At 46.1% G+C, this 22,640-nt stretch overlaps 1 protein-coding gene across 1 annotated transcript in view; it reads right to left on the reverse strand.

The window, feature by feature from the left end:
- Positions 1 to 22,640, reverse strand: part of fat2 (FAT atypical cadherin 2) — a 109,401-nt gene that overhangs the window by 60,243 nt on the left and 26,518 nt on the right. The window contains exons 4-7 of the mRNA XM_072395138.1: positions 21,462 to 21,520; positions 20,053 to 20,364; positions 11,302 to 11,509; positions 118 to 257 (exon numbers count right to left, since the gene is read on the reverse strand). Of these exons, the coding sequence (XP_072251239.1) occupies positions 118 to 257; positions 11,302 to 11,509; positions 20,053 to 20,364; positions 21,462 to 21,520 (719 nt within the window). The remainder of the gene's footprint in view (positions 1 to 117; positions 258 to 11,301; positions 11,510 to 20,052; positions 20,365 to 21,461; positions 21,521 to 22,640) is intronic.

Raw genomic sequence — 22,640 nt, forward strand, 5'->3', positions numbered from 1 at the left:
AAACTCATGCAAACACAACAGAATTCACTTAGTTTTCACTCCCACAGGATGGGGGGAAGCATTCCTTTCCTTTTTTGTGTGTTCTTCAGGAGAATATTTGCGGCTCGTGTTTCTGACCTGCGTGGTGGCGCTGTGGCGGCCGTCAGTGACCCGAACCGTCAGGTTGTAGTTGGAACGGCGAGCTGCATCGAGCCGGCGAGCGATTGTGATGGTTCCCGAGTTCTTCTGGATGTCGAAGTCTTTGTCGTCGTCACCAGCTGAGACACAAAAAGGATAAAAGGTCATCAGAAAGACAGAAAGAAGGAGGTTTGGATGAATGTTCCTCTATAAAACCACAGAATCACAGTTTTAAATCATTTATTTGAACATTTTACTGTTGAAATGCCTTTAAATGTCCTTCACTGGACACTCGGTGCACATTCAGGTGCTGTGCTGGGCAGCATTGTTGTTAAAACAACATGAACAATGATCCAGAAAGTCCAGTTTGATGCCAAAACACTGATATTGAACTATTTTACAGTTTAACTTTACACCAAACATCTCCACTTTGCTCTGGTCTGTCCAAAGGACATTGTTCCAGAAGTCTTGAGCTTTGTTCAGATGCAGCTTTGCAAACCTAAGCTGTGCTGCCATGTTCTTTTTAGAGAGAAGAGGCTTTCTCCTGCAGCCCTTCCAAACAAGCCATCCTTGTTCAGTCTTTTTCTAACTGTGCTGTCATGACCTTTAACCTTTAGCATGCTAACTGGGGCCTGTAGAGTCTGAGATGTAGCTCTGGGCTTTTTCACCTTGGGGTGACCTTTAACCTTTAACATGCTAACTGAGGCCTGTAGAGTCTGAGATGTAGCTCTGGGCTTCTTCACCTTGGGGTGACCTTTAACCTTTAGCATGCTAACTGAGGCCTGCAGAGTCTGAGATGTAGCTCTGGGCTTTTTCACCTTGGGGTGACCTTTAACCTTTAGCATGCTAACTGAGGCCTGTAGAGTCTGAGATGTAGCTCTGGGCTTTTTCACCTTGGGGTGACCTTTAACCTTTAGCATGCTAACTGAGGCCTGTAGAGTCTGAGATGTAGCTCTGGGCTTCTTCACCTTGGGGTGACCTTTAACCTTTAGCATGCTAACCGAGGCCTGTAGAGTCTGAGATGTAGCTCTGGGCTTCTTCACCTTGGGGTGACCTTTAACCTTTAGCATGCTAACTGAGGCCTGTAGAGTCTGAGATGTAGCTCTAGGCTTCTTCACCTTGGGGTGACCTTTAACCTTTAACATGCTAACTGAGGCCTGTAGAGTCTGAGATGTAGCTCTGGGCTTCTTCACCTTGGGGTGACCTTGCTGGGACGTCCACTCCTGGGAAGATTGACAGCTGTCCTGAATGTTTTCCACTTGTGAATAATCTTTCTCTCTGTAGAATGATGGACTCCAGATAGTTTGGAAATGGCCTTATAACCCTTCCCAGACTGATGGGCAGCAGCAGCTGCTTCTCTAAGATCATTGCTGATGTCTTTCCTCCTTGGCATCATGTTAAACTGACAGAACTCCTGCTTTTATAGAGCTGCTCACACTGACTGCCAACCAGCAGGTGATGAAAAGACTTCTCACAGCTCTGCTTCATCCTTTATGCATCCCGGTTTATCTGTTTCTTCTTCTTCTTCTGTCACAAATCAGGTCATTTTAAACATACTGTGCTTATAATCCACATTCCCTCTGACTCACTCGGACCATCTGCTTCCATCTCTGTTCTGCTGCTGGCTTCCTTTATCCTGCCCTCCTCTTCTCTCACTTTCTCCTCCACCCTTTCCTCTTTTCGCTCTTTATCCTGCACCCCCTTGAGTTGCCTCTCTTCATGTCTTTCTCTCTCTCAGCAGGCTGCGTGGACGTATGTGAGAAAGGTAAATCTCACGCCTGCTCAGCCAGATGGTGTTTATGAAGACATCCATCTTACACACCTTTGCATGTAAATTATGCAAATATTGACACAGCGCCGGCTTTAGGTTTTGCATTTCTATGAAACAAAGTTTTCCTTTAATCTCTTTTCTTTTCTCACACACCTTTTTGACCAGGATTGATAGATGATTCAGATCATGTTCAAGCTGAAACGCTGCAGGCTGGTGCCGCACATAGATAACTTTGGGGCAGTGATTTGAATTTTAAATCCCAGGATTGACTCCTTTAGACAGGCGTCTGCACCCAGGAAACTTTGGAGAATCGACACAGCTTCACACGTCGCTGGCAGTGGTCTCAGAACACAGAGGAGACAATTTCTCACTTTGCTGATCATCTCCAGCAGAACTGTGATATCCCTGCCACGGCTGGAGGATCCTGAACCTCCGGAACCAGCCATGCAAACAGAATCTTGTACTCGTGTTACTCTGAGGGCTCCAAAAAAGCTCCGCAGCAGCAGAAAGTCACTCTATTTTTACCTATTTATATCCTTTAAATGTTTATCTGGGTCAGGGTCCCGCTGGCCTCGATTCATCAGTCACCGGATTGATAATCAACTAAACCACGGATGGGAACCGAAGGTTTCCAGATGAGCTCTGAACTGTTGAGTGAATCTGAAGAAGAACACATCTCACATATCTTCGGATATGCAAATGGAGAAATGATCGCCTGCTGAAATAGAACAAAGCAACTTTCTCCTGATGAGCAACAACCCGGCAGCACCAGGTGCGATGCACACGACCCGGGAACCGTGGCGTCTTTCTGTGGTTGCATGAGGCCTGTTTTACACTTTTTATCAGGTAAAATCCATCCAACATTAGTGATTATATAAAAAAGTAGCTCAAAATGTGGGTTTTTAAGTTCAAAGGTGAAAAAATGACATAAACCACAAAGGGAAATATTCACAGAAGTAAAAGATTGATGATAAGAACAACAGCAGCAGCCTCAAAGTGGGAATAAATACTTAAATTAGACTTAAGCAGCTTGTAGACGATGAAGAACTCAACTGAACCGACATCAGACGCGCATTTCAGAATAAAATAACAGAACTGGAGTCATTAGAGAGCTCAGATAAAGGGAGTTAAAGTAGATTAATGTAAGCTAAATGAAAGAGCTGAGGTGACACTTTAAAAACTGCATCGAGCAGCCAAATCCGGATATTTCAGAGCACAATGACTCCCAGTTCACAGGGTTTGCTTTAAAGAGAGTCAGAGCAGATGTTCCCTTCATGAAGACTTGAGGACTCTTGATTTTACTGAAAACTCCCTCTGCTGGATCTGTTCTCGCTGTTCTGGGAGGATTAATTTCCCAACTTGTCATTAGTCTGCTGCAGCTCAGCAGAAGAGAGGGAGGATCGTAATGTTAGCCTCAGAATCAGGCTGAGAAAACATCATTTCTCTGATTGGATCTGCAGCTGTTTGAGCTCAGGAATGAGGATCGATCAGATTTGGACCTTTAACTGTCTTCATTCCTGCACAATAACACAGAAAATCCTGAGGAATGAAGCCGAGGTTGATGCTCGTACGACATTAAAAAGCAGCTTGTATATTTTGACTTGACTTTGGTGTGAAAGCCGTTGATTAAACGAGTCACTTTACAACCAGAAAACAACCTCTGAATATATTCAGTCATGTTCAGGAATCTGCAGGTTCAAAGTGGCATTTTCATTTCAAAATCTTATTTTCTTAATCAAAAGTTTGCCTCGAGGCTGATTCAGACTCATTCATCACTTTAAAATCCTCACACCGCTTCATTTTCATTGTTTTTAGAGCCAGAAGGTGAGAATCTCCCGTTCTTCACAACAGAAAACAAACGTTGGTGCTCATCACCATCGTTTTAAACATCTAAAAACCCCAATTACTCTTCCAACTCCTCGGGCGCCAGACAGCCAGGTCAGGAGCCACGGGAGAGGGAGTAAAAGTCTGACGAATTACCGACAAATGATCTTTTCAGCTTTATCTCAGTTTTCATCAGTGATAGATTTTGCAGGTGTTTTTTTTCTGGCGATTTGGTTATAAGTTCACGCCCTAACAGGGCTGTTCACACAGAGCCGTGGTCCTGAGGTCCTGAACCAGCGGGTCACAGCCACATCACACCCAGCCGGGACCCGGGGAGGAGGCTGCTTTCTTGTATGTTGTTCTGGAGACTCAGGAGAGTTATTCTGACAGCGAAGGAAGCCTTAATTTGTCTCTGTGAGTTATCACACTGCCTGAAAACACCGATAGGCATCTGGGTTCTGCTGGAGAGGAGGAAAGTAAAGCAGGGCAATAAATACCTGATCATATCTGCCAGGGAGAGGAGTCCTGTGACACAACAGCCCTCATGTGCCAAGGCCAAGATGAGGGCCAGAGATACAGACTGGAGGGATTAGAACGGACTGAAACAGCTCGTCCAGCGACAAAGGGAGGAAATCGGGAGGATTGTCAGACCATGAAGCAATGACTGTTCAATAAACACTTAAATCTGACTGATTTAACACAAAATTATCCCATCTCCTGCTGGAAAACAGCAACAGAACTTGACTCTGTCTGGTGGGCTTCCTGCTTCCTCACAGCTGGGGTTCAAATAGATTATTTAATGAAAAATTAAACAGTTTCTCTGACAAAGCTGCACCACAGCCTGCACATAAACTAATCAATCAACAAAGACCTTTCTAATGATCCAGGGAACATTAAGTGATGAAGATCCACCAGCGCTGACATTTATTCAGACGGTAGTGATTCCTTAACTCGGTTCGTCCTAAAGGGGCCACTTGGACAAAGCTTTCTGTGGGTTTATCGTCTCTCGCTCTGCACGGATTAGCACTCGGATCCTCATACTTTCTTTTTGGCTTCTTCTAATGTCCTGTGAGAGTTGTTGTTTGGAGCCAACATGCTGAAACTAGTGGAACAACCAGCAGCAGGCTTCAGTGCATGCTCTGCTGTCGGATGGGCCTTTCAGGTACAGACTAATATTTCTAGTCCAAAAAACTATACTAATGAGTATGGAAAGAGAGCGAAAGACTGTTCTCTTCTGCTACTTTGCACTAGAAGTGATGCCCAAAGGGGCTACTTCACTTGCAAAGAAGCAGCTTTAGAACACAAGTTCCCAACAAGTCAAAATGTGTGTTAATAATTCAGTTTCACCACAGAAATATAAACCTTTTAGGAGCTGTGCAATTACACAGCAGCGAGGGGAAACTTCCCCCAAAAGATCAATAACTGCCTGTACTGGGATCTGCCGCTACAGGCGGGACCTGCCGCTACAGGCGAGGAGCTGCCGCTACAGGCGAGGAGCTGCCGCTACAGGCGGGACCTGCCGCTACAGGCGAGGACCTGCCGCTACAGACGGGACCTGCCGCTACAGGCGAGACCTGCCGCTACAGGTGGGGACCTGTAGCTACAGACGGGACCTGCAGCTACAGACGGGACCTGCCGCTACAGGTGGGGACCTGTAGCTACAGGCGGGACCTGCCGCTACAGGCGGGACCTGCCGCTACAGGCGGGACCTGCCGCTACAGGCGGGACCTGCCGCTACAGGTGGGGACCTGCAGCTACAGGCGAGGACCTGCCGCTACAGGCGGGACCTGCCGCTACAGGTGGGGACCTGCAGCTACAGGTGGGGACCTGTAGCTACAGGCGAGGACCTGCCGCTACAGGCGGGACCTGCCGCTACAGGCGGGACCTGCCGCTACAGGTGGGACTTGCCGCTACAGGCGGGACCTGCCACTACAGGTGGGGACCTGTAGCTACAGGCGGGACCTGCCGCTACAGGCGGGACCTGCCACTACAGGCGGGACCTGTAGCTACAGGTGGGGACCTGTAGCTACAGGCGGGACCTGCCGCTACAGGCGGGACCTGCCGCTACAGGCGGGACCTGTAGCTACAGGTGGGGACCTGTAGCTACAGGCGAGGACCTGCCGCTACAGGCGGGACCTGCCGCTACAGGCGGGACCTGCCGCTACAGGCGGGACCTGCAGCTACAGGTGGGACTTGCCGCTACAGGCGAGGACCTGCCGCTACAGGCGGGACCTGCCGCTACAGGCGGGGACCTGTAGCTACAGGCGGGACCTGCCGCTACAGGCGGGGACCTGTAGCTACAGGCGGGACCTGCCGCTACAGGCGGGACCTGCAACTACAGGCGGGACCTGCCGCTACAGGCGGGACCTGCAACTACAGACGGGACCTGCCGCTACAGACGAGATGTGCCTCTACAGGCGGGACCTGCCGCTACAGGCGGGACCTGCCGCTACAGGCGGGACCTGCCGCTACAGGCGGGACCTGCAACTACAGACGGGACCTGCCGCTACAGGCGGGACCTGCCGCTACAGGCGGGGACCTGTAGCTACAGGCGAGGACCTGCCGCTACAGGCGAGGACCTGCCGCTACAGGCGGGGACCTGCCGCTACAGGCGAGGACCTGCCGCTACAGGCGGGGACCTGTAGCTACAGGCGAGGACCTGCCGCTACAGGCGAGACCTGCCGCTACAGACGGGACCTGCCACTACAGGTGGGACCTGCCACTACAGGTGGGACCTGAAGCTACAGGCGAGACCTGAAGCTACAGGCGAGACCTGCCGCTACAGGAGGGACCTGCCACTACAGGTGAGACCTGCCGCTACAGGCGAGACCTGCAGCTACAGGCGGGACCTGCCACTACAGGTGGGACCTGCAGCTACAGGCGAGACCTGCCGCTACAGGCGGGACCTGCAGCTACAGGCGGGACCTGCCACTACAGGTGGGACCTGCCGCTACAGGTAGCAGCAGGTCCCTACAGGCTGGACCTGCTGCTACAGGCGGGACCTGCCGCTACAGGTGGGACCTGCCGCTACAGGTAGCAGCAGGTCCCTACAGGCTGGACCTGCTGCTACAGGCGGGACCTGCCGCTACAGGCGGGACCTGCCGCTACAGGCGGGACCTGTAGCTACAGGCGGGACCTGCCTCTACAGGCGGGACCTGCCTCTACAGGCGAGACCTGCAGCTACAGGTGGGGACCTGCCACTACAGGTGGGGACCTGCCACTACAGGCGGGACCTGCAACTACAGGCGAGACCTGCGGATACAGGCTGGACCTGCCACTACAGGCGGGACCTGCCACTACAGGCGGGACCTGCGGCTACAGGCTGGACCTGCCACTACAGGCGAGACCTGCGGCTACAGACGGGACCTGCCACTACAGGCGGGACCTGCCACTACAGGCTGGACCTGCGGCTACAGACGGGACCTGCAGCTACAGGCGAGGTCCTGCCACTACAGACGGGACCTGCAGCTACAGGCGGGACCTGCGGCTACAGGCGGGACCTGCCGCTACAGGCGGGACCTGCAGCTACAGGCGAGGTCCTGCCACTACAGACGGGACCTGCCACTACAGGCGAGGACCTGCCGCTACAGACGGGACCTGCCACTACAGGCGGGACCTGCCACTACAGGCGGGACCTGCCACTACAGGCTGGACCTGCCACTACAGACGGGACCTGCCACTACAGGCGAGGACCTGCCGCTACAGACGGGACCTGCCACTACAGACGGGACCTGCCACTACAGGCGGGACCTGCCACTACAGACGGGACCTGCCACTACAGGCGAGGACCTGCCGCTACAGACGGGACCTGCCACTACAGGCGGGACCTGCCACTACAGGCGGGACCTGCCACTACAGGCTGGACCTGCCACTACAGACGGGACCTGCCGCTACAGACGGGACCTGCCACTACAGGCGGGACCTGCCACTACAGGCGGGACCTGCCACTACAGGCTGGACCTGCCACTACAGGCGAGGACCTGCCGCTACAGACGGGACCTGCCACTACAGACGGGACCTGCCACTACAGGCGAGGTCCTGCCACTACAGACGGGACCTGCGGCTACAGGCTGGACCTGCCACTACAGGCGGGACCTGCCACTACAGGCGAGACCTGCCACTACAGGCGAGACCTGCCGCTACAGGCGGGACCTGCAGCTACAGGCGGGACCTGCCACTACAGGCGGGACCTGCCACTACAGGCGAGGACCTGCCGCTACAGACGGGACCTGCCACTACAGACGGGACCTGCCACTACAGGCGAGGTCCTGCCACTACAGACGGGACCTGCGGCTACAGGCTGGACCTGCCACTACAGGCGGGACCTGCCACTACAGGCGAGACCTGCCACTACAGGCGAGACCTGCCGCTACAGGCGGGACATGAAACTACAGGCTGGAAACTGTTGGCCAACCCTGATGTGTTCGCCTGGGAGGCTGAAAAGGAGCAGGTTTAAGGCGATTTAAGACGATTTCCACTTCAGCTGAGGACATTTTCATGCCTTTTATTTTCCGTAAAGGTCTCTGTGACAGCAATGATCAGGTTTGAGAGGAGGATGAGAGAGGAGGAAGAATGGCTAATCTTCCCTGCTGTGCTGATCTGGCAGTCGATGACAGAAGGAACGCTGCTGATTTATCCTCTCAGAGAGAAAAGTCCTGCTGACACCAAGACCTTTTATTGTCCTCTTCTCCACCCCTTTTCCTCTCTATTCATCTCCAGTGTGTCAAATATGAAGGTTTTGTTAATACTGACAGTTTCCTTGGGACCTTTTTAATCTCATGTGCTTCAGAGAAGCCTAAAATAATTTGGTGACAGTTTTGCAGCCTCTGGTCCAAACTAAAAACAGGCTGTTTCACAATCACTCCAAAGCTTTTTGTACTTCTTCACAGCTTTCCACAACAATGCTTTCCACTTTTCAGCTATCTCTGCTCACCACGATCGTTCTCAAACATCTTTTCAGAACAGTGACGACATGTAAGGGAAAACGGTTTTTACCACCCGAACAATCCTGTTTTTTTGTCTCTTTTTTATTCTTTTTATAAAGCCAACAGCCAGAAAAAAGCAGTAAAATCTGCCTGACCCGGTTCTGTCGGCAGGTTCAATCAGCACAACACAAAAAGCACAACTGTGACCACAGGGTGAAAACATGAGCAGGTTGTGTTAGCTGGAGCTTTCCACGTGGACAGCCGAGTTTTACTGATTCATTTTGTGATAAAAAATCAACTAAATGCTGAGTTTTTTGACTGGAAACATGAGCTCTGCTTCTCATTTGGGGTTCGGATGCTCAGATTCAGCACAAACACAACTCAAGGAGCTGATTTAGAAGTTTTCTGATAAACAGACACACGACCTCAGGCTCTAATTTCATTCACTTTTCTGACCTTTTTGAAAATAGCAGGTCTGCTGTTTGCAGGGAGGCTCATGAGGACGGATGATGATCGTCGCCCGCTTGTTTTCTACCACGTGTCGCAGCTCCATAAGTCAGCAGTTTGGTGTAAGTGGCAATGTGGTGAATGTCAAATCTGATTTCCCCGGCACACAGAAGCAGAGCCGGAGACGCTCGCTGTGATCCATGAGGAGCGTTATTCAGCAATCAGGGAGCTCTCATCTCAGGGGCTTTCTTACCAGAGGGAGCGCGCTGCAGAAATAAATATTAACAGTCTTTCTATCCATCGTTTGGCTCCTTTTAGATGCCATTACCCTCCTTTGGGAGATGCTTGTTCTTCATCAGCTATGGCGTAACCACGCATTCTTTCTCAATATTGAGAAAATACCAACCTGCCCCCCCCAATATTCAGCAGAAAATATGCAAAATGCATGTTCTCCTTTTATGAACCCTGTCAAGGGATCGGTCTCTGGTTATGTCTTATTTATTTTCAACTTATTTCCGTGTGTTACCGTGGTAACGGCTGCACCGCGGTCGCCGTTGTTGATCGCTAACACTCTAGCCAATGAGAGTGACCCACCGGGCGCGCCGCCGTCTGACGGAGCCAGAGACGGCGAGCCGTTATCCGACACGATTACGGTTAAAGAGCGTAGAACACGATAGTTAAATTAAAGGAGATAAAAGAAAACTGTGAACTGAACTTCAGAGCAGGACAGTTAATAGAAAGTAAAAGAATAATTGACATTTTATTTATTTTATTTATTTTATTTATTTATTTTATTTATTTTATTTATTTATTTTATTTATTTTATTTATTTTATTTATTTTATTTATTTTATTTATTTTAAATAAATATCAAATAAATATTAACAGTCTTTCTATCCATCGTTTGGCTCCTTTTAGATGCCATTACCCTCCTTTGGGAGATGCTTGTTCTTCATCAGCTATGGCGTAACCACGCGTTCTTTGGGGGGTCGTGTCAGAGAAGAAGTGCCTTCAGTGCTTAAAAAACTGATTTTAAGCACCCAAAATCACCAAATGATCCAAACTTATCTGAAGGACCAGTTTAAAGTGATTAAAGTGCTGCTATTAATCACCTAAAAACGCCTCGAAAAGGAAATAAAGGAACAAGTTTTATAGAAAAACAAAAAGCTCTGATGCACAGATCAACCTGTTTAAACCTCGTTTCACACAGATCCAACCGACTGAGCTCTGTGTAGAACTCATTATGTTCATAAAGGTCAAGTTAACTCGATTCTCCTCACTTCTGACACTCAGAACTTCACCGAATCCACTGTCTGAAATGAAAAAAAGTCTCTTTTACGATGTAGAAAAGCGCCAAACCTCAAAGTGGTTCCACCTATGGCGTAACCACGCATTCTTTGGGGGGGTCGTGTCCCCCCCAATATTGAGAAAATACCAACCTGTCCCCCCCCCAATATAAAGAAGAAAATATGTAAAATGCATGTTCTCCTTTTATGAACCCTGTCAAGGGATCGGTCTCTGGTTATGTCTTAGTTATTTTCAACTTATTTCCGTGTGTTACCGTGGTAACGGCTGCGCCGCCGTCTCAGCAGCGGCTCTCCTTATCTTTACGTTGGACTTCTACTTTTGACGGAGCCGCTGCTCAACAGAGCAGATTGTACCAGAACAGGAAATCCAACACAGAATCAACAAAATAAACTTCCACCCCCTTTCAAAATAAAACAACTTAAAACAAAAATAACATTAGACTATTAGACTTTTCATTGTTAATGCACATTTTGAGACACTGACACAATAGAAATGAACCTGGACTTAAAAGTCCTCAGCACATTTTTGTTAAAGGAAAAGTCTGTAATTTGTTACATCATTAGTTGTCCTTATTAAAATATTTCCATCAACATGCTTTGGGTATTTGGTCGTTTTCCATTGGAAGCTGTCCTATTTGCTACAGAACTACTGGAAGAGCATAACTGTAATTGGTAGGTGTGTTTAAGGTCAGTAAACAGGAAGCAACTAACCAAAACAAAGTGGGGGGGCAGTCACTGTCTCGGAGAAATTACACTATTCCTTTAGATGTGAACTTACATGGTCAATGTAGTCCTCTAAACTATGTTCTAAATGTCCAATTTTTCATATATAAATAAAGAATTGTAGATAATGCACTTAACAATTTTGTTTCTAAACCATGGTTACGCCCTTGTTCATCAGAACCACTCACCTGCGATGTCGAACCACAGCAGCGGCCGATGCGTCTCCGTCATGATGATGCCCACCATGTGAGTGACGGGCTCCGTTTCCATGACAGCAAAGGTGAAGTGAGGCTCCTCGAATACGATGGGCTCAGCGGAGGGCGACGGCTGGACCCACTCGATGTCGAGCCGAGCTGTGGATGAGCTCGGCGGGCTGCCCTGGTCTGTGGCTTTGACCTGGAAAAAGCAAGAGAAATTATCTGCAAATAGATAGAAGACAGAAGCAGGAAGAATTCTGCTGGGATGCATGTCGTGAAATCTGTGATCTGAAGTGGAACAAAACACAACCAGGTCAGTTCTGTTTTAAAAAGCAGAGCCAGGTCAAGTCAACATGACCTGAAGAGGTTTTCTGTGTGGCAGTGGGTTCATGCTCTGCCTCATTAGAAGAAAACGCTGTGAAAAACCTGCCTATAAAGTCACATTAAATCCAGTTTTAACAAGGAAAAGAGGTTAAAACCCTCTCAATTCTTCCAGTTTTCAGAGCAGTTGGGCGACTTCTTATGAATGAATTAATCTGAAACACACTGATTAAAATGGGATTGAATTGGTGCTTTAAACAAATAAGAATAATTGAATTATTGTGTCAAACCTCTGAACTTTACGCTGAAATGAACCGTTTCAGTTAAAATGTCCTAATCTCATGTTTTACTGAACTTTTCAGTGATATAAAGAGCTGCACCTGTTTCTTCTTCCTCTGCTAAATCAACCCTGAAAATAAAAGTTCAAGTTTTGTTTGGATAACTAAATGTTTTCTACAGATAAACACGGTTTTCTGCTTCCAGAGCAGTTCTCTGCCGCCGGTAACGACACAATTTGGCATCTTCTCCCACCAAAGGAGCCGGTGAGGTCCAACTTTTAATTAATTAATTACTTTATTTAATAATTACCAAAGAGGAAAAGGAATCTGCACTTTCCCATCATGTGTTTTACGTGTTCTGAAGCCAGAACAGATCTGAGAAGTGAGAGTGCTAATTACACCTTTACGGCTGTTGTTTCTGCTGCTTTCTGTAAACTTTGTGAAAAACCTGCCTATAAAGTCACATTAAATCCAGGCTCAGCAGAACATCATCTCCAGCTTTAACAAGGAAAAGAGGTTAAAATCCTCTCAATTCTTCCAGTTTTCAGAGCAGTTGGGCGACTTCTTATCAATGAATTAATCTGAAACACACTGATTAAAATGGGATTGAATTGGTGCTTTAAACAAATAAAAATAATTGAATTATTGTGTCAAACCTCTGAACTTTACGCTGAAATGAACCGTTTCAGTTAAAATGTCCTAATCTCATGTTTTACTGAACTTTTCAGTGATATAAAGAGCTGCACCTGTTTCTTCTTCCTCTGCTAAATCAACCCTGAAAATAAAAGTTCAAGTTTTGTTTGGATAACTAAATGTTTTCTGCAGATAAACACGGTTTTCTGCTTCCAGAGCAGTTCTCTGCCGCCGGTAACGACACAATTTGGCATCTTCTCCCACCAAAGGAGCCGGTGAGGTCCAACTTTTAATTAATTAATTAATTTATTTAATAATTACCAAAGAGGAAAAGGAATCTGCACTTTGCCATCATGTGTTTTACGTGTTCTGAAGCCAGAACAGATCTGAGAAGTGAGGGTGCTAATTACACCTTTACGGCTGTTGTTTCTGCTGCTTTCTGTAAACTTTGTGCCTATAAAGTGACATTAAATCCAGGCTCAGCAGAACATCATCTCCAGTTTTAACAAGGAAAAGAGGTTAAAATCCTCTCAATTCTTCCAGTTTTCAGAGCAGTTGGATGACTTCTTATGAATGAATTAATCTGAAACACATTTACGCTGTGGGACAGATCCTGGAAGGGTCACGGTTGGCTGAAGGAGGAGGTGGAGCCAGCCAATGAATATCAGCAGAAGCGAAGGTGCCGCCGCAGGGCGAGCAAAGTTATTAACAGAAAGGAGCAAATGAGGAATAACTGATGGACTGGCGAGAAGGAACCATCCAGGGATCTGGCAGAGAGGAAAGGGGAGCATATCCTGAGGGGAGAACAGGTGGAAAACTAACAGCAGTGAACAAAAGGTCAGGATCTAACCAAAGGAAACGGGAAAAACCACAGATCAGAACAAAAAAAGGCGCTCTGCAGTGCGTGGAAGCGGCCTGGATGAAGCGAAGCGATTTGAACTAAAAGGTGTCAGTGAATCACTTATTTTAAAGAATAATAATATTATATGAGAGGATGTGGCCACAGCTCGTTTCAGCTGATTCAGAGCTGATTCAGAGCTGATTCAGAACTGATTCGGAGCTGATTCAGAGCTGATTCAGAGGTGATTCAGAGCTGATTCAGAACTGATTCAGAACTGATTCAGAGCTGATTCAGAACTGATTCAGAGCTGATTCAGAGCTGATTCGGAACTGATTCAGAGCTGATTCAGAGCTGATTCAGAACTGATTCAGAACTGATTCAGAGCTGATTCAGAACTGATTCAGAACTGATTCAGAACTGATTCAGAGCTGATTCAGGGCTGATTCAGAGCTGATTCGGAGCTGATTCAGAGCTGATTCAGAACTGATTCAGAACTGATTCAGAGCTGATTCAGAACTGATCCAGAACTGATTCGGAGCTGATTCGGAGCTGATTCAGAACTGATTCAGAGCTGATTCAGAACTGATTCAGAGCTGATTCAGAGCTGATTCAGAACTGATCCAGAACTGATTCAGAGCTGATTCGGAGCTGATTCAGAACTGATCCAGAACTGATTCGGAGCTGATTCAGAGCTGATTCGGAACTGATTCAGAACTGATTCGGAGCTGATTCAGAGCTGATTCAGAACTGATCCGGAACTGATTCGGAGCTGATTCGGAGCTGATTCGGAGCTGATTCGGAGCTGATTCGGAGCTGATTCGGAGCTGATCCGGAGCTGATTCGGAGCTGATTCGGAACTGATTCGGAGCTGATTCGGAGCTGATTCGGAGCTGATTCAGAGCTGATTCAGAGCTGATTCTGAGCTGATTCAGAACTGATTCGGAGCTGATTCAGAGCTGAACTTCATGGCTTCCACCTGCAGTTTTTGGAGCCGACGGCTCGGACAGCAGGAGAAAGTTTGATCAACGTCTCTGCTTCAGCCAGCAGCTGCTCAAACAAAGCCTGGTAACTATCTGCTGAGTCATCAGGACATTCCTGTTCCCGTCGGTCACCACAGCTGCCATCTGTGCGCTGGCGTGACTCTCCTGCTGACTGGTGGTCCTGTGGAGAAGCTTCCCCTATTTCCCCATAATTATAAAGCAATTAACTTGTTATCAGAACACAATAAGCTTTGTTTTCTGCTTCCAGAGCAGTTCTCTGCCGCCGGTAACGACACAAGTTGGCATCTTCTCCCACCAAAGGAGCCGGTGAGGTCCAACTTTGAATTAATTAATTAATTTATCTAATAATTACCAAAGAGGAAAAGGAATCTGCACTTTCCCATCATGTGTTTTACGTGTTCTGAAGCCAGAACAGATCTGAGAAGTGAGGGTGCTAATTACACCTTTACGGCTGTTGTTTCTGCTGCTTTCTGTAAACTTTGTGCCTATAAAGTCACATTAAATCCAGGCTCAGCAGAACATCATCTCTAGTTTTAACAAGGAAAAGAGGTTAAAATCCTCTCAATTCTTCCAGTTTTCAGAGCAGTTTGGCGACTTCTTATGAATGAATTAATCTGAAACACATTTACGCTGTGGGACAGATCCTGGAAGGGTCACGGTTGGCTGAAGGAGGAGGTGGAGCCAGCCAATGAATATCAGCAGAACCGAAGGTGCCGCCGCAGGGCGAGCAAAGTTATTAACAGAAAGGAGCAAATGAGGAATAACTGATGGACTGGCGAGAAGGAACCATCCAGGGATCTGGCAGAGAGGAAAGGGGAGCATATCCTGAGGGGAGAACAGGTGGAAAACTAACAGCAGTGAACAAAAGGTCAGGATCTAACCAAAGGAAACGGGAAAAACCACAGATCAGAACAAAAAAAGGCGCTCTGCAGTGCGTGGAAGCAGCCTGGATGAAGCGAAGCGATTTGAGCTAAAAGGTGTCAGTGAAGCCGTGCTTATTTTAAAGAATAATAATATTATATGAGAGGATGTGGCCACAGCCCGTTTCAGCTGATTCAGAACTGATTCAGAGCTGATTCGGAGCTGATTCGGAGCTGATTCAGAGCTGATTCGGAGCTGATTCGGAGCTGATTCAGAACTGATTCGGAGCTGATTCAGAGCTGATTCAGAACTGATTCAGAACTGATTCGGAGCTGATTCGGAGCTGATTCAGAACTGATTCGGAGCTGATTCAGAGCTGATTCAGAACTGATTCAGAACTGATTCGGAGCTGATTCAGAGCTGATTCGGAGCTGATTCGGAACTGATTCGGAACTGATTCGGAACTGATTCAGAACTGATTCGGAGCTGATTCGGAGCTGATTCAGAGCTGATTCGGAACTGATTCGGAACTGATTCGGAACTGATTCGGAACTGATTCAGAGCTGATTCGGAACTGATTCGGAGCTGATTCGGAACTGATTCGGAACTGATTCGGAACTGATTCGGAGCTGATTCGGAGCTGATTCGGAGCTGATTCGGAACTGATTCAGAGCTGATTCAGAGCTGATTCAGAACTGATCCAGAACTGATTCAGAGCTGATTCGGAGCTGATTCAGAACTGATCCAGAACTGATTCGGAGCTGATTCAGAGCTGATTCGGAACTGATTCAGAACTGATTCGGAGCTGATTCAGAGCTGATTCAGAACTGATCCGGAACTGATTCGGAGCTGATTCGGAGCTGATTCGGAGCTGATTCGGAGCTGATTCGGAGCTGATTCGGAGCTGATCCGGAGCTGATTCGGAGCTGATTCGGAACTGATTCGGAGCTGATTCGGAGCTGATTCGGAGCTGATTCAGAGCTGATTCAGAGCTGATTCTGAGCTGATTCAGAACTGATTCGGAACTGATTCGGAGCTGATTCGGAGCTGATTCAGAGCTGAACTTCGTGGCTTCCACCTGCAGTTTTTGGAGCCGACGGCTCGGACAGCAGGAGAAAGTTTGATCAACGTCTCTGCTTCAGCCAGCAGCTGCTCAAACAAAGCCTGGTAACTATCTGCTGAGTCATCAGGACATTCCTGTTCCCGTCGGTCACCACAGCTGCCATCTGTGCGCTGGCGTGACTCTCCTGCTGACTGGTGGTCCTGTGGAGAAGCTTCCCCTATTTCCCCATAATTATAAAGCAATTAACTTGTTATCAGAACACAATAAGCTTTGTTTTCTGCTTCCAGAGCAGTTCTCTGCCGCCGGTAACGACACAAGTTGGCATCTTCTCCCACCAAAGGAGCCGGTGAGGTCCAACTTTGAATTAATTAATTAATTTATCTAATAATTACCAAAGAGGAAAAGGAATCTGCACTTTCCCATCATGTGTTTTACGTGTTCTGAAGCCAGAACAGATCTGAGAAGTGAGGGTGCTAATTACACCTTTACGGCTGTTGTTTCTGCTGCTTTCTGTAAACTTTGTGCCTATAAAGTCACATTAAATCCAGGCTCAGCAGAACATCATCTCTAGTTTTAACAAGGAAAAGAGGTTAAAATCCTCTCAATTCTTCCAGTTTTCAGAGCAGTTTGGCGACTTCTTATGAATGAATTAATCTGAAACACATTTACGCTGTGGGACAGATCCTGGAAGGGTCACGGTTGGCTGAAGGAGGAGGTGGAGCCAGCCAATGAATATCAGCAGAACCGAAGGTGCCGCCGCAGGGCGAGCAAAGTTATTAACAGAAAGGAGCAAATGAGGAATAACTGATGGACTGGCGAGAAGGAACCATCCAGGGATCTGGCAGAGAGGAAAGGGGAGCATATCCTGAGGGGAGAACAGGTGGAAAACTAACAGCAGTGAACAAAAGGTCAGGATCTAACCAAAGGAAACGGGAAAAACCACAGATCAGAACAAAAAAAGGCGCTCTGCAGTGCGTGGAAGCAGCCTGGATGAAGCGAAGCGATTTGAGCTAAAAGGTGTCAGTGAAGCCGTGCTTATTTTAAAGAATAATAATATTATATGAGAGGATGTGGCCACAGCCCGTTTCAGCTGATTCAGAACTGATTCAGAGCTGATTCGGAGCTGATTCGGAGCTGATTCAGAGCTGATTCGGAGCTGATTCGGAGCTGATTCAGAACTGATTCGGAGCTGATTCAGAGCTGATTCAGAACTGATTCAGAACTGATTCGGAGCTGATTCGGAGCTGATTCAGAACTGATTCGGAGCTGATTCAGAGCTGATTCAGAACTGATTCAGAACTGATTCGGAGCTGATTCAGAGCTGATTCGGAGCTGATTCGGAACTGATTCGGAACTGATTCGGAACTGATTCAGAACTGATTCGGAGCTGATTCGGAGCTGATTCAGAGCTGATTCGGAACTGATTCGGAACTGATTCGGAACTGATTCGGAACTGATTCAGAACTGATTCAGAGCTGATTCGGAACTGATTCGGAGCTGATTCGGAACTGATTCGGAACTGATTCGGAACTGATTCGGAGCTGATTCGGAGCTGATTCGGAGCTGATTCGGAACTGATTCGGAGCTGATTCAGAACTGATCCAGAACTGATTCAGAGCTGATTCAGAACTGATTCAGAGCTGATTCGGAACTGATTCAGAGCTGATTCAGAGCTGATTCAGAACTGATCCAGAACTGATACAGAGCTGATTCAGAACTGATCCAGAGCTGATCCAGAGCTGATTCAGAGCTGATCCAGAGCTGATCCAGAGCTGATTCAGAGCTGATTCAGAGCTGATCCAGAACTGATTCAGAGCTGATCCAGAGCTGATTCAGAGCTGATTCAGAACTGATCCAGAGCTGATCCAGAGCTGATCCAGAGCTGATCCAGAGCTGATTCAGAGCTGATCCAGAGCTGATCCAGAGCTGATTCGGAGCTGATTCGGAGCTGATTCAGAACTGATTCGGAACTGATTTGGAGCTGATTCAGAACTGATTCAGAACTGATTCAGAGCTGATCCAGAACTGATTCAGAGCTGATTCAGAGCTGATCCAGAACTGATTCAGAGCTGATTCAGAACTGATTCAGAGCTGATTCAGAACTGATCCAGAACTGATACAGAGCTGATTCAGAACTGATTCAGAGCTGATCCAGAGCTGATTCAGAGCTGATTCAGAGCTGATCCAGAGCTGATTCGGAGCTGATTCAGAACTGATTTAGAACTGATTCTGAGCTGATTCGGAACTGATTCGGAGCTGATTCAGAACTGATTCAGAGCTGATTCAGAGCTGATCCAGAACTGATTCAGAGCTGATTCGGAGCTGATTCAGAACTGATTTAGAACTGATTTAGAACTGATTCGGAACTGATTCGGAACTGATTCGGAGCTGATTCGAAGCTGATTCGGAGCTGATTCGGAGCTGATTCAGAGCTGAACTTCGTGGCTTCCACCTGCAGTTTTTGGAGCCGACGGCTCGGACAGCAGGAGAAAGTTTGATCAACGTCTCTGCTTCAGCCAGCAGCTGCTCAAACAAAGCCTGGCAACTAACTGCTGAGTCATCAGGACATTCCTGTTCCCGTCGGTCACCACAGCTGCCATCTGTGCGCTGGCGTGACTCTCCTGCTGACTGGTGGTCCTGTGGAGAAGCTCCCCCTATTTCCCCATAATTATAAAGCAATTAACTGGTTATCAGAACACAATAAGCTTTGTTTTCTGCAGATAAACACGGTTTTCTGCTTCCAGAGCAGTTCTCTGCCGCCGGTAACGACACAAGTTGGCATCTTCTCCCACCAAAGGAGCCGGTGAGGTCCAACTTTTAATTAATTTATTAATTTATCTAATAATTACCAAAGAGGAAAAGGAATCTGCACTTTCCCATCATGTGTTTTACGTGTTCTGAAGCCAGAACAGATCTGAGAAGTGAGTGCTAATTACACCTTTACGGCTGTTGTTTCTGCTGCTTTCTGTAAACTTTGTGAAAAACCTGCCTATAAAGTCACATTAAATCCAGGCTCAGCAGAACATCATCTCCAGTTTTAACAAGAAAAAGAGGTTAAAATCCTCTCAATTCTTCCAGTTTTCAGAGCAGTTGGGCGACTTCTTATCAATGAATTAATCTGAAACACACTGATTAAAATGGGATTGAATTGGTGCTTTAAACAAATAAAAATAATTGAATTATTGTGTCAAACCTCTGAATTTAACGCTGAAATGAACCGTTTCAGTTAAAATGTCCTAATCTCATGTTTTACTGAACTTTTCAGTGATATAAAGAGCTGCACCTGTTTCTTCTTCCTCTGCTAAATCAACCCTGAAAATAAAAGTTCAAGTTTTGTTTGGATAACTAAATGTTTTCTGCAGATAAACACGGTTTTCTGCTTCCAGAGCAGTTCTCTGCCGCCGGTAACGACACAATTTGGCATCTTCTCCCACCAAAGGAGCCGGTGAGGTCCAACTTTGAATTAATTAATTAATTTATCTAATAATTACCAAAGAGGAAAAGGAATCTGCACTTTCCCATCATGTGTTTTACGTGTTCTGAAGCCAGAACAGATCTGCTGTCTCCTCTTTCCATGGATGGATGGAGACGGGACTGTTGGTCATGTGTCAGAATAAATAATCAGTCCCTCAGCTTCTCTACGGCTGATAAAGATGGAAAGTGATGACAAACTGGGAACATTTACAGCCTGTGAAAGTGTTTCCAGGGAGTTTAACCTCTTTAAACAGCTGCTGAAGCACCTACTGTCAGAATGGTGTAGTTCCCCGGCCAGAAATCCCCCAGTGATGTCACCACACCGGTCAGCGCGTCGATCTGAAAGCGCTCGTCACTGCTGTCCTGCAGCTTGTACGTCACCATGGCGTTCGAGCCCTCGTCATCGTCTCGAGCGACCATCCTGCAGACTTCCTTTTTACCGCCCTGCCGGCTCTGCTCCAGCAGCTTGACGTGGAAAAGTTTGTCTGTGAACTTCGGCCGGTTGTCGTTGGCGTCCAGAACTTGAATCACGACGGTGGCGGTGGATCTCAGAGACGGCGAGCCGTTATCCGACACGATTACCTGGCGGTTAAAGAGCGTAGAACGCGATAATTAAACTAAAGGAGATAAAAGAAAACTGTGAACTGAACTTCAGAGCAGAACAGTTAATAGAAAGTAAAATAATTGACATTTTATTTATTTTATTTATTTTATTTATTTTATTTATTTTATTTATTTTATTTATTTTATTTATTTTATTTATGTTATTTGTTTTATTTATGTTATTTATTTCATTTATTTTATTTATTTTATCTTATCTTATTTATTTATCTATTTTATTTATTTTATTTTATCTTATTTATTTATCTATTTTATCTTATTTATTTATTTTATTTATTTATTTTATTTATTTTATTTATTTTATTTTATCTTATTTATCTTATTTATTTTATCTTATTTATTTTATTTATTTAATTTCATTTTATCTTATTTATTTTATTTTATATTTTATTATTTTACATTTCAAATTAACCTTAAAACAAACTATTATCATTTCAGTTATTCCATCAACGTCAGTCTACTTCCACCAAATAACTCCTGATTGGAACTATATAAATGAGCTGATATACACATAAAGATCAATAAACACCTGTGGTGGAAATTACAGCTGCAGCTATTAACTAATCAAACGGTCGATCTCCAGGAAACTAATCAATGAAACTTGAGTGAAAGTTCATCCACAATTTTCCGAATATTAAGAGACTGAACGGCTGATTGGGAAAATAATGAGATGGTGAAAATGCTAACTTTCAGCAGCCTTCTGCACCCCATGCGGTCCATTTAATTAATTAAAACTAAATGCTAGCTGTGTTATTTCATTAATCCGCTGTGTGAAATGAATCCACCTGAAGTTGCAGCAGAAAATCTGAGGTTTTTGTCTGGAACGCTGCTGTTTAACAGTAGTTCAGTAGCTGCTCCTGCTAATGTGGAGCGTGTTCTCGCTCTGATTCATGTCTGCAGCAGATTGAAACAGGAAGTCAGCTGGCCTCTAACAGCCTGCAGAACGTGGATTTATCCATACTCTGAACCTTTGATGCACTATGCAGCCGCAGGACCTGTTTTTCCCTGTTTCAGCCTCAGTTTGAAGGAAGAGAAAATGCTGTTTATGAGAGTCTGACCTCGATGCTGTGCTCAGGTTTATCCTCACGATCCAAAGCTGAGAGAGTGCTGATAACTCCTGCGAACACACAAAATCAATGCCGTTAGTCCTGAGAAGTGAGTGCTAATTACACCTTTACGGCTGTTGTTTCTGCTGCTTTCTGTGGCTGTAAAAAACCTGCCTATAAAGTCACATTAAATCCAGTTTTAACAAGGAAAAGAGGTTAAAATCCTCTCAATTCTTCCAGTTTTCAGAGCAGTTGGGCGACTTCTTATGAATGAATTAATCTGAAACACACTGATTAAAATGGGATTGAATTGGTGCTTTAAACAAATGAAAATAATTGAATTATTGTGTCAAACCTCTGAATTTTACGCTGAAATGAACCGTTTCAGTTAAAATGTCCTAATCTCATGTTTTACTGAACTTTTCAGTGATATAAAGAGCTGCACCTGTTTCCTCTTCCTCTGCTAAATCAACCCTGAAAATAAAAGTTAATTTTTTGTTTGGATAACTAAATGTTTTCTAATTATTATTTTCTGATTCGATCGATCAAAACCTCTTTTTTTCCTTGTTTTGTCACAGTTCATTTAGTTAACATAGTTATTTTTTCCTTTGTTTCCTCAGGCTTCTGTGGAAATAAAGGCAGAGTTTTACAGCAGCTATTAGCTCTAAAGCTCCTGGCAGAGTAATCAGGGTCAGGTGTGAGGTCAGTTAACACCAGAGCGATGCTAAAGAAGTGACTGAATCCTGCTCTTGTTGTTGGAATCGCTTCCCAAACATTGCATTCACCTCATGGAGTTGACTTTAAGCTGTAAAACAGATGCTCAGAGCAGCTAGAACTCTCCAGGCTGAACCAAACAAACCTGCTCGTTCTCACAGTTTCTCAGCTGATGTGTTCAGTAAATCACATGATAAGAGACCAGAACAGAACCCTGCAGGATCTTTATTTCTCTTTGTGTGAACTGCTTTGGAGAGAGTTGCATCTTTCTGAGGTGGGGGAGTCGGTGTCTGACAGATTCTGCTACTTGCTCCCAGACTGATAATGTAAGAGTAACAGAAAGCCAGCGTCAGGGCTTGAACTTTGCTCTCTTTTCCCATTTTTCACAACAGTTTCTGTGTGTTCCAGGGATGATGGTCAGAAAGATTTAGAACAAATGATCATTTCTCCTCCTCCTTTAAGCCAGTCTGGCATGCA

Source organism: Leuresthes tenuis, unplaced genomic scaffold, assembly GCF_036924035.1.
Source record: "Leuresthes tenuis unplaced genomic scaffold, fLeuTen1.0.hap1 SCAF_11, whole genome shotgun sequence".
Classification (NCBI taxonomy): domain Eukaryota; kingdom Metazoa; phylum Chordata; class Actinopteri; order Atheriniformes; family Atherinopsidae; genus Leuresthes; species Leuresthes tenuis.